This window comes from Tachyglossus aculeatus, chromosome 7 (genome assembly GCF_015852505.1).
Source record: "Tachyglossus aculeatus isolate mTacAcu1 chromosome 7, mTacAcu1.pri, whole genome shotgun sequence".
NCBI classification, from domain to species: Eukaryota; Metazoa; Chordata; class Mammalia; order Monotremata; family Tachyglossidae; genus Tachyglossus; species Tachyglossus aculeatus.
The window spans coordinates 44,734,145-44,751,653 of record NC_052072.1 but is presented as its reverse complement, the minus strand read 5'-3'; the positions used below and the strand labels follow the sequence as shown (position 1 = coordinate 44,751,653).

The following is a 17,509-nucleotide window of genomic DNA, read 5'->3' as shown; positions in this document are numbered from 1 at the left end:
ATACATCAACAACACCAGGTAGCAGCTCGTGACTCTGATGGAAGAGAGATTATCTGAATCTAATCCTGATATGCAAATCAAGTTGAGACGTGTGCCGAAAAAACAAGGACTTGGATGATTCACTAAAAAAGTATATAGATTTGTACATATAGACTTTGAGATGCAGCAAGGCTTAGTGGAGGAAGGAGGATGGGCTTAGGAGTGAGAGGACCTGGGTTCTAATCCTGACTCCACTACTTGTCTGCTGTGTGACCTTGGGCAAGGCACTTAACTTCTCTGTACCTCAGTTACCTCATCTATAAAATGGGGATGAATAATGTGAGCCCCATGTGAGACATTGACTGTGTCCAACCTGATTAGCTTGTATTTATCCCAGCATCTAGTACAGTGTCTGGCTCATAGTAAGCACTTAACCAATGCCATTTAAAAAAAAAGACTCTCTAAAGAGTGAATAAGGCTCCAGTCTTACCACAGGCAAACCAGGAATCTTGAGGAAAAGGCAACAGAATTCCATATTCTCCTGAATACACCTTCTCTATTACCAATTTGGAAAGGCACAGCACTTGTTCCACATATTAAGGAAATCCTCATTTCAGCCACTCCCAAGGGCTCTGCACCCAGGAAACACTCCATAAATACAATTGATTGACTGATTGATCGAAAAACAGCAAAGCACCAAGATCTGGTGCATGCCTTAGGGAGGACACCTCTACAAGCTTTTTCTCAACATATGGTGGAAATGTTGGGAAAGATTTAGAGAAGACTAAATAAGAAATGAACTTGTGTGATTGCCTGGCTAGTACTGAAATGAGGTCAGAGTGAAATAAAGGCAGGAGCAGACAAGGAGTCAGCTCTTTTAAGGAATTATACTGGAAGAGGAACAGAAACATTTTACTTAAGGGAGGACTTGATTTACCAAAATAAAATGTGAGCAAGACAGCCACATCTGTTTTAGGAGTTTAGCATTTAAGCATTTAGCAAAAATGCCTATGCGTTTCTTCTGTTTTACAGCACCACTTTGGAATTTGTACATTCTATTAAGGCAGTGTCATTATTCTGGTTCTGCCGTGCAAGATTTTAAAACCTAGTACAAGGTTTTGAGTGGTAAATCCTGAAATTCCATCCTCCAGGAGGCATTCCCAGATTGTTTCTTGTTCCTCAGTTCATAACCTCTCACCTATCTCCTCAACACTATGTATTCATATCTGTAGCAGTTTTCTATATACCGATTTTCTCACTCCACCATTTACCATTTTCTACTTATTTCATCTTTGCCATTCTCTTTTTCTCCTATCTGCAAATAATTTTGTAATTTACCCTCCTTGTTACCTTGTGAGCCCCAAGCACTTCCTACTGGCAGTTCTCAGAGTGAGTGAGTACAATCCAACAGCAAACAGACACATTCCTGCCCACAACAAGAGGGGGAGACAGACATTAATATAAATGAATAAATAAATAAATTACAGATATGCAATTATGTACATAAGTGCCGTGGGGCTGAGGGTGGGGTGGATATGAAATGCTTAAGAGGTACAGATCTGAGAGCACAGGTGACGCAGAAGGGAATGGGAGTAAAGGAAATGAGAGTTTAGGAGGGGAAGGCCGCTTGGAGAAGGTATGATTTTAGCATGGTTTTGAAGGTTAGGAGTTCGGTGGTCCATCGGATAAGAAGAATGAGGGAGTTCCAGCTCAGAAAGAGGATGTAGGTTGGAGGTTTGTAGTGAGCTAGATGAGACCAAGTTACAGTAAGTAGGCTGGCATTAGAGAAGCAAAGTATGTCGGCTGGGTTGTAGAAGGAGATTAGTGAGATAAGGAAGAAGGGGGTGGCCTGATTGAATGCCTTAAAGCTGATGGGAAAGAGTTTCTGTTTGATGCAGAGGTGATGGCAGTCATTGGAAGTGTGTGAGAAGTGGTGAGATAGGGACTGAATGCTTTTTCAGAAAAATGATCCAGCAGCAGTGTGAAGTATGGACTGGAGCGGGGAGAGACAGGAGGCAGGAAAGCCAGCAAGAAGGCAGATGCCATAATCAAAGTGGTATATGATAATTGCCTGATTAGCATTGGTAGTATCTTGGGTGGGGAAGAAAGAACGGATTTTAGCAATGTTGTGAAGGTAGAACTGACAAGATTTGTTAATAGACGGAATATGAGGATTGAATGAGAGAAATGAGTTGAGGATAATGTCAAGGTTATGGGCTTGTCAGACAAGGAGGATGGAGGTTTTGTCTACAGCGATGGGAAAGTCAAGGAAAAGACAGGGTTTGGGTGGGAAGATGAATAGTTCTGTTTTGGACATGCTGAGTTTGTAGTGCTGTCAGGGCATCCAAATAGAAATGTCCTGAAGGCAGGAGGAAATGAGAGAATGCAGAGAGAGAGAGGTCAGGGCTGGACAGGCAGATTTGAGAATCACCCATGTAGGGTAGCAGTTGAAGCCATGGGAGTAAATGAGTTTTCTTAAGGAGTGGGTGTAGATGGAGAAAAAGGGAACCCAGAAGTGAGTTTGGAGGGACTCCTACAGTTAGAGGGGGAGAGGAGAAGCCCATGAAAGACTGGGAATAAGCAGCCAGAGAGATAGAAGGAGAGCCAGGAAAGGACAGTTTTAGTGAAGCCAAGGATAGATAACATTTCCTGGAGAAGAGGGTGGTCCATAGTGTCAAAGGCAACTGTAAGGTCAAGGAGGATTAGGATAAAATAGAGGTCATTGGATCTGGCAAGAAGGTGGTCACTATTAACCTAAGGAGGGTTGATTCTGTGGCATAAAGGGGCAGAAGCCAGATTGCAAGGGATCTAGGAGAGAACTAGAGGAGAGGAAGTAGAGGCAGACAATTTGCTCAAGAAGTTTGAAGAGGAACAGTAGGAGGGAGATGGGGCAATAACTGGATGGTGCTGTGGGGGTCAAGGGAGGGTTTTTTTAATAGCAGGGGCTACATGGATATTGCTTGAAAGCAATGGGGAAGGAGCCACTGGAAGGTGTGCTGTTGAAGAGTGCGTTCAGGAAGGAAAGAAGGGAGAGAACGAGCATTTTGATAAGGTCTGAAGAGATGTGGTAGCAGGTACAGGTGGAATTTGAGAGGAAGTGGGAGATCGCCTCTTGAGATACTGCTGAGAAGGATGGGAGAGTTGAAGAGGGAGCTGGAGGAGGATGGAACTGGAGAGGGAGATTTAGGAAGATCATTCTTGATGATTTCAATTTTGTCTATGAAGTATGTGGCCAGGTCAACAGGGGCAAGAGATGGAGGAAGGAGGACAGGGAGTAATGCAGAATGAGTGAGGGAGAAGTTTTATCAGGAAAACAGTCTTCTGCATGCTTTATTTTTGTAGTATTTGTAAAGCACTTACTTCATTCCAGGCCCTGTACTAAGTGTCGGGGTAGATATGACATAATTGAGTTGGACACAGCCACTGTAATAATAATAATAATAACAATAATTTTGGTATTTGTTAAGTGCTTACTATGTGCAAAGCACTGTTCTAAGTGCGGGGGAGGATACAAGGTGATCAGGTTATCCCATGTGGGGATCACAATCTTAAACCCCATTTTACAGATGAGGTAACTGAGGCACGGAGAAGTTAAGTGACTTTCCCAAAGTCACACAGCTGACAAGCGGCACTGTACCATTTTGGGCTCACAGTCTTAATCCCCATTTTACAGATGAGGTCACTGAGACGTAGAGACGTTTTGTGTCTTGCCTAAGGTCACACAGCAGACACAGGGCAGAGCTGGGATTAGAACCCAGGTCCTCTTATTCCCAGGCCCGTGCTCATTCCACAAGGCCAAGCTGTTTCTCGCGGGCTGATCCCAAGAGATAATTTGTAGGCTTCAGTGAGAATTCTGGAGAGGAGAAAAGTTTTAAACTAGTGGAGTTTCCCAGGACAGGAATGGACATAGAGGACAGGTGTAGGCAAAGCCTGAAAGTGTGGTGGCTATATTGACTGTGATGGTGGTTGCATCATGGGGAAAGCTTCCCTTCATCCTTGACTTATTCCTAACCCAATCACTGCTCCTCCTCGTCATCACAGAAACCTGGCTCTCTCCAGATGATACAGTCTACCCTTCTTCTGTCTCCAGAGGGGACCTCATATTCTCCCAACACCCCAAGACTCCCTGGGAAAGGGGGAGAAGTGGGCTTCTTTCTCGCCCCGCACTGTCACTTTCATACAATCCCACATCCTTATCTTTCTCTTTCCCTTCCTTCCATATAATCTGCCTCTACCACCCACTCCTGTTACTACTCACTATCAACTTCCACCCACCTCAGGCCCCTCCTCCAATTTTCTGAACCATTTTGATCACTTTTCTCATATTCCTTTCCTCATTCTCCATCCCTAAATTGACCCTTGAGGACTTCAATAGACTGTGAGCCCACTGTTGGGTAGGGACTGTCTCTATATTTTGCCAACTTGTACTTCCCAAGCACTTAGTACAGTGCTCTGCACACAGTAAGTGCTCAATAAATACGATTGATTAATTGATTCAATACTCATGTGGATGTTCATGATGACCCTTCCACTGCCCGCTTTCACTCCTCAACTCCACTGACCTCCTGCTTCACCCCCACCTCCCACTTCATCAACTCGGTCACACTCTTGAGCTTGTCATCTCCAGTCACTATGCAGTTGATTCATTCAATTGTATTTATTGAGTGCTTACTGTGTGCAAAGCACTGTACTAAGTGCTTTGGAAGTATAAGTTGGCAACATATAGAGACAGTCCCTACCCAACAACGGGCTCACAGTCTAGAAGGGGGAGACAGACAACAGAACAAAACATGTGGACAGGTGTCAAGTCATCGGAATAAATAGAAGTAAAGCTTCCAGGAGGCCTTCCCAGACGGAGCCCCCTTTTTCCTCTCCCCCTCCCCATCCCCCCGGCCCTACCTCCTTCCCCTCCCCACAGCACCTGCATATATGTTTGTACAGATTTATTACTCTATTTATTTGGCTTGTACATATTTACTATTCTATTTATTTTGTTAATGATGTGCATCTCTACCTTTACCAACTATGAAGTGTTTCTGAAGTGAGAGTCGAGATAAGTTGAATCCAACCGACAATGGTGACATTTGGTATTTTTTTGAATCATTTATTTGTTATATTCATTTATTTGTTAATTTCACTTAAAATTAAATCCAATCATATAGTGTTCACTACAAATTTTAAAGGGAGGAGGGAAGGCCAACAGTCTCTGTGGCGAAATGTTCCTATCACAGAGGGGCTCAAAAAGCAAGACAAGCTTTTGAAGAAAAGCCACTCTGTCCAGGGAGAGAATGAGGCTGTGGAGGTGGCTGCAGCATTGATAAAATTCCAGAGAGAGTGACAGGAACAGAGGAGGAATCCAGGAGAAGGGTGGGAATGCTCAGGTGCAAACTGGGTATTTCTGCCCAACTTCTGTAAAATTAATTTGCTTCTTGTGTTACGTACAGGAGCAGGAGAGGGCAGTGTCGGGGGGAGGTGGTTGTGAAAGGGCAGGGCAGGGAGAAGGAGAGACAGATTATAATAATAATTGTAATTTTTGTTAATCAATCAATCAATCGTATTTATTGAGCGCTTACTGTGTGCAGAGCACTGTACTAAGTGCTTGGGAAGTACAAGTTGGCAACATATAGAGACAGTCCCTACCCAACAGTGGGCTCACAGTCTAAAAGGGGGAGACAGAGAACAAAACCAAACATACTAACAAAATAAAATAAATAGAATAGATATGTATAAGTAAGATAAATAAATAAATAAATAGAGTAATAAATATGTACAAACATACATACATATATACAGGTGCTGTGGCGAAGGGAAGGAGGTAAGATGAGGGGGATGAGGGGGACGAGGGGGAGAGGAAGGAAGGGGCTCAGTCTGGGAAGGCCTCCTGGAGGAGGTGAGCTCTCAGTAGGGCCTTGAAGGGAGGAAGAGAGTTAGCTTGGCGGATGGGCAGAGGGAGGGCATTCCAGGCCAGGGGGATGACGTGGGCCGGGGGTCGATGGCGGGACAAGCGAGAACGAGGCACGGTGAGAAGATTAGCGGCAGAGGAGCGGAGGGTGCGGGCTGGGCTGGAGAAGGAGAGAAGGGAGGTGAGGTAGGAGGGGGCGAGGTGATGGACAGCCTTGAAGCCGAGGGTGAGGAGTTTCTGCCTTGTTAAATGTTAATTGTTAAATGCTTGCTATATTCCAAGGAGCGTACTAAGCACTGGAGTGGATAAAAGATAATCAGGTCTCGCATGGGGCTCCTAGTCAAAGTAGGAAGGAGAACAGGTATTGGATCTCCATTTTGCAGATGAGGGAACTGAGGCACAGATGAGTTAAGTGACTTGCCCTAGGTCATACAGTAGACAAGTGAAGCTGGTATTTGAACCCACACCCTCTGACTCCCAAGCCAGAGCTCTTTCCACTGGGCATGCTGCTTCTCTGATTTATATCCTCTGAAAGATAATAAGAATAATGGCATTTATTAAGCACTTACTATGTGCAAAGCACTGTTCTAAGAGCTGGGGAGGTTACAAGGTGATCAGGTTGTCCCACAGGGGGCTCATAGTCTTCATCCCCATTTTCCAGATGAGGGAACTGAGGCCGAGAGAAGTGAAGTGACTTGCCCAAAGTCACACAGCTGACAAGTGGCAGAGGCAGAATTTGAACCCATGACCTCTGACTCCAAAGCCCGGGCTCTTTCCACTGAGCCACGCCGCTTCTCGTGATGATTTACACACAGAACCTCAAGGATATATGCATGAGCGTTGGGGCTTAGAGTAGCTGGGAAAGTTCAGGCTCTGGACTTGGATGGAGGTGGTGAGGACGACGGAGACAAAAAACAACCAGAAATAAGAAACCAGACCATGAGTACAAACAGGTAGGATTTGCGGGAAGAAAACTTGAATTTTTAGATTCCAAGATGAATAGAGTAAGACTACTTCTTGACTTGTCTTTCCAGGTTCTTCTTGTGTGCTGTCCTTCTTCTTTCACTGGCAGCCATTTTCCTTGGAAGCTTCCAGCCTTCAAAAGTGAAATTCCCTGTGGTGTAAGTATATCTGTGCCAGACCAAGCACCGGGAATTGGGAAAGGGGACAACACACACACTGTGTAGAGGCTGCTGGTCACCTGACAGGACTGCCATTTTAACTGACTATTCATTCATTCAATCATATTTATTGAGCGCTTACTGTGGGCAGAGCACTATACTAAGCACTTGGCAAGTACAAGTTGGCAACATATAGAGACGGTCCCTACCCAACAACGGGCTCACAGTCTAGAAGGGGATGATGGCATTTAATAAGCACTTACTATGTGCAAAGCACTGTCCTAAGCGCTGGGTGGGTTACGAGGTGATCAGGTTGTCCCACGGGGGCCTCACAGTCTTCATCCCCATTTTACAGATGAGGGAACTGAGGCACAGAGAAGTGAAGTGACTTGCCCAAAGACACACAGCTGACAATTAGCGGAGCTGGGATTTGAACCCATGACCTCTGACTCCAAAGCCCCTGCTCTTTCCACTGAGCCACGCTGCTTCTCTGGTACGAAAGACTACAAAAGACAGGAAAGCAGGGAGCTTCAGAAAGAAGCCCTAGTCATAATTGTGGTATTTGTTTTACAGTTACATATGCATTGAGATATTTAGAGTGAGGAATGGTATGTGTGTGGCAGATCAGAACTAAAGTAGTAGAAATAACAGTGGATGGTACCGATCAAAGCAGAATAAATATATTTCTAGGCACTGTAGACTCCAAACTGTGTTAAACCCAGGACCAAATCCCCAGAAAACCTTTAAAGAGAAGAATGAGGCTCATTTCCCCTATCTGTGTTGACTACGCAATTGAGTGTATACCACTTAAGCACTTTGATATTCACCCTGGCCGCACAAGATTTATGTAGAAATCCTTATATTCAACTATTTCCCACATCTGTAATCTATTTTAACACCCATCTTCCCCTGTAGATTGTAAGTGCTTTGTGGACAGGGATTGTGTTTACCACCTGTGTTGTACTTTCCGAAGCACTTAGAACAATGCTCTGCACACAGTAAGTGCTAAATAAGTACCTCTGATTGATTGGTCGGTAAATGGGAGTTTTGAAGACCAGAAGAGAATTATAGTGCTAAAAATCCTTGGAGAACTAAAATGGCTGGAGAAGCAGCTTGGCTCAGTGGGAAGAGCACGGGCTTTGGAGTCAGGGGTCATGGGTTCGAATCCCAGCTCTGCCAGTTGTCAGCTGTGTGACTTTGGGCAAGTCACTTCACTTCTCTGTGCCTCAGTTCCCTCATCTGTAAAATTGAGACTGTGAGCCCCCCGCTGGACATCCTGATCTCCTTGTAACCTCCCCAGTGCTTAAAACAGTGTTTTGCACATAGTAAGTGCTTAATAAATGCCATCATTATTATTATTATTACTGAGCATTGGTTCTTGTGGGCCTGATCCATGGGGGAACTGAGGCCCAGAGAAGTTAAGTCACTTGCTCAAGGTCACCCAGCAGACAAGTGGCAGAGCTGGGATTAGAACCGAAGTCCTCTGACGCCAAAGCTCATGGTCTTTCCACTAGGCCACCTACTTCTCTGTTGCTGATGCTCCTGAGACTCTTTTGACCATTTAAAAGAAAGCATGATATTAGGTTCTGTCAGGAAACTAGGCCTTACGTGAGGTTGTGGTTTGGGTCTTCTTCTTTGGTTTTCTTTCACAGTCCCCCTTCTCCTCTCCCTATGAACGGCAGATTGGCTCTCTTGGGCTGGAGAGGACTTGACGGTCTGAGTTTTGGCAAACCTGACTATTCAAATGCCAAATGAGGCTGTCAGAGATTGGCCCAAACCCCAGAGATTCTCCTTGTGAGGGTGGACTCCCTTCTTGCTGTCCTTGGGAGCCAGGTTAAGAAGGCCCTCTGGGGAAGCTGGTGGCTCCCTCTGGCCAACACTGCCAGGGTGGGACAGGAGAAGGAGGAATTGGGGGACAGACTCAACCCAGCTGTACATCGTGATGCTTAATGCTTTCACCATTACTATGGTGAAAAATAATGAGAGATTATACCCAGCTGTACATCGTGATGCTTAATGCTTTCACCATTACTATGGTGAAAAATAATGAGAGATTATAATGCTCTCTGGGGAGGACGAGGGAAGGACAGGCACTGACAAGTCAGTTCACCATATCGTTTTGTGTTCATTCAGGAAATGGAAGAGCCCCTATGCCAGTAATAAATCCTGTCATGCCAGGACGAACATCATGTTCCTCAAAACCCACAAAACCGCCAGTAGCACCATCATGAACCTCTTGTACCGGTTCACAGAGAAGCAGAACCTCACCATTGCTCTTCCCGCGGGCCGGAGTTTCCACCTGGGATACCCCTGGCTTTTTCTGACCACTTATGTGGAAGGCTTCGACACAGAGAAACGCAACTACAACATCATGTGCAACCACTTGAGGTTTAACTGGCCAGAGGTAAGGTTTGGAGCACTGGGCTGAAGGGGCAATTTGGGAAAGAGAAGCAGCCTGGCCCAGTGGAAAGAGCAAGGGCCTGGAAGACGGAGAACCTGGGTTCTAATCCTGGCTCTGTCACCTGCCTGCTGTGTGACCTTGGGCAAATCATTTCACTTCTCTATGCCTCAGTTCCTCAACTGCAACCCGTTCTCCCTCCTACTTAGATTGAGAGCCCCATATGGAACAGGGACCGTGTCCAATCTGATTAATTTATATCTACCCTATCTTGCTTGGGAAATGTCATAAAAAAAGGCTGCTCTTTCTGGGGCAGATACTGTGTAAACTGCTGTGATGCATAAGAATGGGCTATTCTGTTGAAGCCACAGTATGGCCTTGTGCAAAGAGCAAGGGTTTGGGCATCAGGAGACCTGGAATCTCATTCCAGCTTCCAAACCAGTCGGCTGGACAAATCCTATGACCTCTTTTTGCCAAATCTGTTAAATGGGGTTAAGATGGAACAGGAACTGTGTCCAACACAATTTGCTTGTATCCACCCCAGCGCTTAGAATAGTGTTTGACACATAGTATGTGCTTAACAAATACCATCATCATGGCATTCACACTCTCTCTACTCCAGAGCTGAGCTAGACGCTTGGAACCTAGTTAGTGCTTAATAAATATCACAATTATTGTTTCCAATTTGGGCTGCAGAGAGAGAACCTGGGTTCTAATTCTGGCTCTGCCATTTTTCGGCTGTGTGACCTTGGGGAAGTCACTTAACTTCTCTGAACTTCAGTTACTTTATCCGTAAAATGGGGATTAAGACTGTGAGCTCCATGTGGGACATGGACTATGTCCAACATTATTATGTCTAACAACATTATTATCTTGTATCTTGTGTATATTTGTACACATTTATTACTCGATTTTATGAACGATTAATGGTGATGAGCTACAATTCTGCTTATCTATTCTGATGGTATTGACACCTGTCTACTTGTCTGTCTCCCCCTTCTAGACTGTGAGCCTGTTGTTGGGTAGAGACTGTCTCTATATGTTGCTGATTTGTACTTTCCAAGCGCTTAGTACAGTGCTCTGCACACAGTAAACGCTCAATCAATATGATTGACTGAATCTATCCCAGCATTAGTTCAGTGCCTGGTACATAGTAAGCACATAACAGATACCATAAAAAAAATGTTAGCTTGGTGGAAATTGTCTCTCTTGGAGTGATGGCTGCTTTAAGTCTCTGTTTTTGCAAACTTGCTGGGGAAATAGGCCCACCCCTGTCTCCTAGCCCAGCTCACCCTAGTTTGCATGACTTTTTGACTTTCCTGTTCTCCCTCCCTACACTTTGACCTCACTCCCCCGTCTCACTGGTCTCTCTATGTGCCCCACTGCTTCTATTCTACAGCTCCTGGGATGGATTTATTTTTCCCTACAGCTCCAGCACTGCTAGATCCCAGCAGTCACCTTGCTGCTGCTCCCCAAACTGCTTCTGTCACTCTGGGGGAAGGGGAGGGAATGTGGGGAAAGCCAGCATATGGGGCAGGAGAGGATGGGGCTGGGCGGAAGACCGTTGGTCTTCCTGCATCCCTCCCTGCTCCGGTCTCGGAAGGCTGGGCTCGGAAGATTGTGGGACACAGAGAATTGGAGAAGTGAAATACAGAATAATAATAATAATAATAATTATGGTATTTGTTAAGCACTTACTATATGCCAAGCACTGTTCTAAGGGCCAACAGGTTTGGGGCAAGGTTAGGGGACTAAGAAAACCCTGGGGGTTGAGGAGGAGGATAGGGCTCAGTTTGTGAACCAAATGGAGTGACTATATTCTCGCCTCTAGACTGAAAGCTCGTTGTGGGGAGGGAATATCACTGTTAATTGTTATATTGTAGTTTCCCAAGTGCTTAATACAGTAGTCTGCACACAGTAAGCGCTCAATAAATATGATTGAATGAATGAATGAGGCTAGCTCAACAGGAAAGAGCATGTGTACACCACTCAGGAGCTTCTTAGAGCTACTCTGATGGTTATCAACCCACCCTTCCTGCTCCTCTCAGGTCTGCCCAGGGAGAGGCCCTAGAGCAGGGTCTTACGAGACTAGACAGAAGAACAGAAGCACCTTTACCATTTAGGCCACCCATAACCTTGTAAAATGATCATTTCTAGCCACAGAATTGTTAAGCTGAAGCTTATCATATGCACCAAATATCCACCAGTTTATCCCCACACTTAACTGATAGAGTCTAATTAAGAGAAGAATTAGGGGCCTCATGGACCCCCTCGCAATGTGCCCTGCCATCACCTCCAGGTCATCTCTGGCTTAGCTCGGCTCCGTGGAAAGATCCCGGGCTTGGAAGTCAGAAGTCATGAGTTCTAAACCCGGCTCCGCCGTTTGTCAGCTGTTTTTGACTTTGGGCAAGTCACTTAACTTCTCTGGGCCTCTGTTACCTCATCTATAAAATGGAGTTTAAGACTGTGAGCCCTACGTGGGGCAACCTGATCACCTTGTATCCTCCCCAGCGCTTAGAACAGTGCTTGGAACATAGTAAGTGCTTAACAAATGCTATTATTATTATTATTGTTGTTATTATATGACTACATTCACCACCACCCTAGATTCCAACAGCACTGCCCCAGAACCTTAACCTTCTTTCCTACCCCCTGGGGGTCCCCAGATGGATCAGGGCCTGCTGAAAATACTATTGCATTCACCTCGGGACCAATCAATCAATCAATCAGCAAATGTTATTTATTGAGTGCTTCACACATAGTAAACACTTAACAAATGCCATCATCATTATTATTATTATGCACAGAGCACTATACTAAGTGCTTGGGAGAGTACAGTGTAACAGAGTTGGCAAACACATTCCCTGCCCAAAGAGGGCTTACAATCTACAGGGGGAGACAGGACCATAATATAAATAAAAAATTTTTGATGTATAATTTAAAGATTATATGTAATCTTTAAATTATACAATATAAATTATAACAATTATAAAGTATACAAAATATATTATAATAATTATAATTGTATGTTATTATTATAAATTATGATATATATATATAATATATATGTATAAGTGCAGTGGGGTTGGGGGTGGGGTAAAAGCAAGTGTCCAAAGGTCATAGATCCACATGCATAGATCATGCGGAAGGAAGGGGGAGCTGGGAAAAAGAGGGCTTAAATTGGGGAAAGTCTCTTGGGGGAGATGTGACCTTAATAATCAATTGATCAATCAATGGTATTTATTGAGTGCTTACTATGTGCAAGAGCACTGTACTAAGTGCTTGGAAGTATAATAATAATAATAGTAATTGTGGTATTTTTTAAGCGCTTACTGTATAGCACTGCTCTAAGCGCTGGGTATGTTGCCAACTTGTACTTCCCAAGCGCTTAGTACAGTGCTCTGCACACAGTAAGAGCTCAATAAATACGATTGAATGAATGAACGAATGGGTAATCGGGTCAGACACAATCCTTGTCCCACATGGGACTTACAGTCTTAATCCCCATTTTACAGATGAGGTAACTGAGGCAGAGGTGAGTTAAGTGACTTGCCCAAGGTCACATAGCAGACAATATAACAAAATTAGCAATTACATTGTCTACCCATAACGAGCTTACAGTCTAGAGGAGGAGCCTACTATTGCCTTAAAAGTGGAGAAAGTGGTGGGCTGGCATATATCAATCAGTCGTATTTATTGAGCGCTCACTGTGTGCAGAGCACTGTACTAAGCGCTTAGTACATGGAGCGGGGAGGGAGTTACAGGCTAGGGGGAGGACGTGGGAAAGGGGTTAGCAGCGAGATAGATGAGATCAGTCTGCCAACTCTGTAATACTGTTGTACTGTACTCCCCCAAGCACTTAGTACAGTGCTCTGCACGCTAATCAATTGATTAATTGATCAGGGCACAGTGAGTAAGCTAGGATTTCAATGTCCTCCACCCTCTCCAATTCTATCCCTGCCCGTTCTGAACCCCAAACTGACTTTGTCCACCAGAAAATACTCAGATCCGATCCAGACTGCTGAACTGTATCTGAAGCAAGATACTCTACCAAATAATCAGCTAATACTCTGAACCTCTGTGCATTCAATCATTAGATGTTAAATGACTGCCCCCCTCCAATCAATCAATCAATCAATCGTATTTATTGAGCACTTACTGTGTGCAGAGCACTGTACTAAGTGCTTGGGAAGTACAAGTTGGCAACACATGGAGACAGCCCCTACCCAACATCATCATCATCATCAATCGTATTTATTGAGCGCTTACTATGTGCAGAGCACTGTACTAAGTGCTTGGGAAGTACAAGTTGGCAACATATAGAGACGGTCCCTACCCAACAGTGGGCTCACAGTCTAAAAGGGGGAGACAGAGAACAAAACCAAACATACTAACAAAATAAAATAAATAGAATAGATATGTACACGTAAAATAAAGAGTAATAAATATGTACAAACATCTATACATATATACAGGTGCTGTGGCGAATCAATCAATTGTATTTATTGAGCGCTTACTGTGTGCAGAGCACTGTACTAAGCGCCTGGGAAGTACAAGTTGGCAACATATAGAGACAGTCCCTACCCTCCAAGTATCAATGAAACAGATCCCTCATTCTAATTCTAGCCCTAGTGAGGATTTTTACCAATTGAATTTTGACCGCAATATCGGACCCAGTCAACGAAATGTTGTTGGAGCTCAATCATCAGTATGATTTTTGATGATTTATTAACAAACGTTATTTCAGGGACTGCTCCAGTTTATTTTTTCCCCCAATCGGTGAAATGGCAACTGGATTGCAAAGATCTGGGGAAACTGATCAAAATCTGGGGAGCACTGGACATACCAGCTTGGAGTGGCTTCGCATCCTCACCTCTGATTTGTCACCGGGCAAAATGTGGATAAAACAAAGCAGCAAGGCCTAGTGGGAAAGAAAGCACAAGCTTGGAAGTCAGAGAACTTGTGTTCTTATCCACTTGCTTGCTGTGTGACATTAGGCAAGTCAGTTAACTTCTCTTGTGCCTCAGTTGCCTCATCTGTCAAATGGGGATTAAATCCTTTTCCCTCCAATTTAGACTGTTAGCCTCATGTGGTATGGGGACTCTGTCCAACCTGGCTTTATTGTATCTATCCTAGTGCTTCGTACACTGCCAGGCACATAGTAAACGCTTAATAGGTACCTATAAAAAATAAATGTCCTGACATATGATGCAGTGATAAATGGATCATGCTAGGCATCCTCTTCTTTCCTACACACAGGTGCAGAAAGTGATGCCGCGCCATACAATCTACTTTTCCATCATAAGAAACCCAGTATCCCACCTGGAGTCCGCCTTCGTCTATTATAAAAACGTGGTGCCGGCTTTCAAGAACCTGAAGACGCTCAACGATTTTTTGGCGTCTCCACTGAGTTATTACAATGAAAGTCTAGCCATAAAAAATGCATATGCCAAGAACAATATGTGGTTCGATTTTGGCTACGATAACAACGCCAAAGACACCGAGGGCTACGTCCGCGGCAGCATAAAGGAGATTGAAGAGCGGTTCCAGCTGATCCTCATTGCGGATTATTTTGACGAGTCGATGGTCCTCCTGAAGAACACGCTCTGCTGGGACCTGGACGACGTGGTCTACTTCAAGCTGAACTCCAGAAGTCGGGACACCATCCAGACCCTGAGTCGGGAGAGTCGGGAGAAGGTGAAAGCCTGGTGCTCCCTGGACTGGCAGCTCTACCTCCACTTCAACGAGACGTTCTGGAGGAAGATCGAGGCCACCATCGGGAGGAAGGATTTGGTCAGGGAGGTGGAGCTCCTGAGACAGAGGCAGAAAGAGCTCATGGCGGTCTGTGTTCACAACGAGAAGCCAACAGATAAAACCGAAATCAAAGACTTAAAGCTCAAACCTTTCCAGTCGGGGGAAGCCAACATCCTGGGCTATAACCTCAAACAAGATTTAGACAATGAGACCTTGGCCGCCTGCCAGAAAATGGTCATGCCTGAACTCCAGTACATGGCACATCTGTATACGCAGCAATTCCCGGAAAAACGACCGAAGAACCTAGAGTTTCTTGGTTAGCCTGGGGGATAGTGAGTGCAAAAGTATCAAGTGCCAAAAGGCCTGCGTCCTGACAATGTGGCCTCGCTGTCCCAAACCCGGAGACCACCGTGGTCCCGTCTCTCCCCAGGTAGTGCAGGAAAATAGCAGGGAGAGGGCTAGGCATCCAAGAAAGCACATGTGGGCCAAATTCCACATTTTTTTTTTCAATTGTATTTATTGAGCGCTTACTGTGTGCAGAGCACTGTACTAAGCGCTTGGGAAGTACAAGTTGGCAACATATAGAGACGGTCCCTACCCAACAGCGGGCTCACAGTCTAGAAGGGGGAGACAGAGAACAAAACAAAACATATTAACAAAATAAAATAAATAGAATATGTACAAATAAAATAAATAAATACAGTAATAGGAGAGTACAATATACTTCATACTCCATACTTCATGCTGCCCATACTTCATGCTGCTGCCCAGATTATCTTTGTCCAGAAACGCTCTGGACATATTACTCCCCTCCTCAAAAACCTCCAATGGCTACCGATCAATCTGCGCCTCAGGCAGAAACTCCTCACCCTGGGCTTCAAGGCTGTCCATCACCTCGCCCCCTCCTACCTCACCTCCCTTCTCTCCTTCTCCAGCCCAGCCCGCACCCTCCGCTCCTCTGCCGCTAATCTCCTCACTGTACCTCGCTCTCGCCTGTCCCGCCGTCGACCCCCGGCCCACGTCATCCCCCGGGCCTGGAATGCCCTCCCTCTGCCCATCTGCCAAGCTAGCTCTCTTCCTCCCTTCAAGGCCCTGCTGAGAGCTCACCTCCTCCAGGAGGCCTTCCCAGACTGAGCCCCTTCTTTCCTCTCCCCCTCGTCCCCCTCTCCATCCCCCCGTCTTACCTCCTTCCTTTCCCCACAGCACCTGTATATATGTATATATGGTTGTACATATTTATTACTCTATTTATTTATTTATTTTACCTGTACATTTCTATCCTACTTATTTTATTTTGTTGGTATGTTTGGTTCTGTTCTCTGTCTCCCCCTTTTAGACTGTGAGCCCACTGTTGGGTAGGGACTGTCTCTATGTGATGCCAATTTGTACTTCCCAAGCGCTTAGTACAGTGCTCTGCACATAGTAAGCGCTCAATAAATACGATTGATTGATTGATTGATTGATTGATTATAAAAGAGTTGGTATTTAATACAACTCGTCATTCTCACAGCAGCAAATTTTCTAGAATACCAAGATTTATTTTATTATGCAAATTATCAACTGTTAAGGATGTGTCTTGCATAATACTCCATAGGGAACATATTTGGATTTTTTTTTTTTATCAGAGACATGCACACAGGAATATTATTCCTTAATTTGCACCGGGCAACAGTCCATTCTAGGTACAATCAGCAGCTAACTATTCTTTTAAAATTTGCCTTATGCTAACTTTTTAAAAGCATTTCTTTTACAACAGTAAAATACCCTCGTCAAGAAACATTCACTTACCAACCTGACGTGATTCCTTTATTCGGCTGTTTCCTGGAGGAAGTAGTCAGTGTTGAGTTTAGATGGAGGCTGACCTAGTTGAAGAAGCTGCTAATAGTTTTTTTTTAAGTTACGTCTTTCATTACCTAGTATTTTTGGGATGAGTACTGTGTGTTTGTTCTAGACGCTTGGTAGAGTACAGTGAAAATCAAAGACATTCATCCCTGAGCTTAAGGAACTCAGAATATGATGTGTAACTTTGTCATTTATTTATCTAAATGTTTGATATTTAATTCATTTTGTGAATTGTATAAAAGGATTAAGGGATGTGCCAAAGCACTGGGCTAAGCATAAAATAATCAAGTCAGGTACAATACTCATCCCACAGGAGCTCACGATCTAATCAATCATTCAGTGGCATTTATTGAGCACTTACTGTGTACAGAACACTGTACTAAGTACTTGAGAGAGTGCAATATAATAATATAACAGAGGTGGTAGACACGTTCCCCGCCCACAATTAGCTTACAGTCTAGAAGGAGAGACAGACGTTAATATAAATGCAAAAATTATGTGTATGTACGTAAG

At 44.5% G+C, this 17,509-nt stretch overlaps 1 protein-coding gene across 1 annotated transcript; it reads left to right on the top strand.

Annotated features, from left to right (window-relative positions):
- The first annotated feature begins 1,628 nt into the window (after positions 1 to 1,628).
- On the top strand, positions 1,629 to 15,475 carry LOC119930465 (galactose-3-O-sulfotransferase 2-like). The gene is made up of 5 exons (XM_038748791.1): positions 1,629 to 1,702; positions 6,733 to 6,834; positions 6,916 to 7,002; positions 9,136 to 9,406; positions 14,660 to 15,475. Exons 1-5 carry the CDS (start codon positions 1,629 to 1,631, stop codon positions 15,473 to 15,475), a joined length of 1,350 nt encoding a protein of 449 aa, XP_038604719.1.
- The last annotated feature ends 2,034 nt before the right edge of the window (positions 15,476 to 17,509 follow it).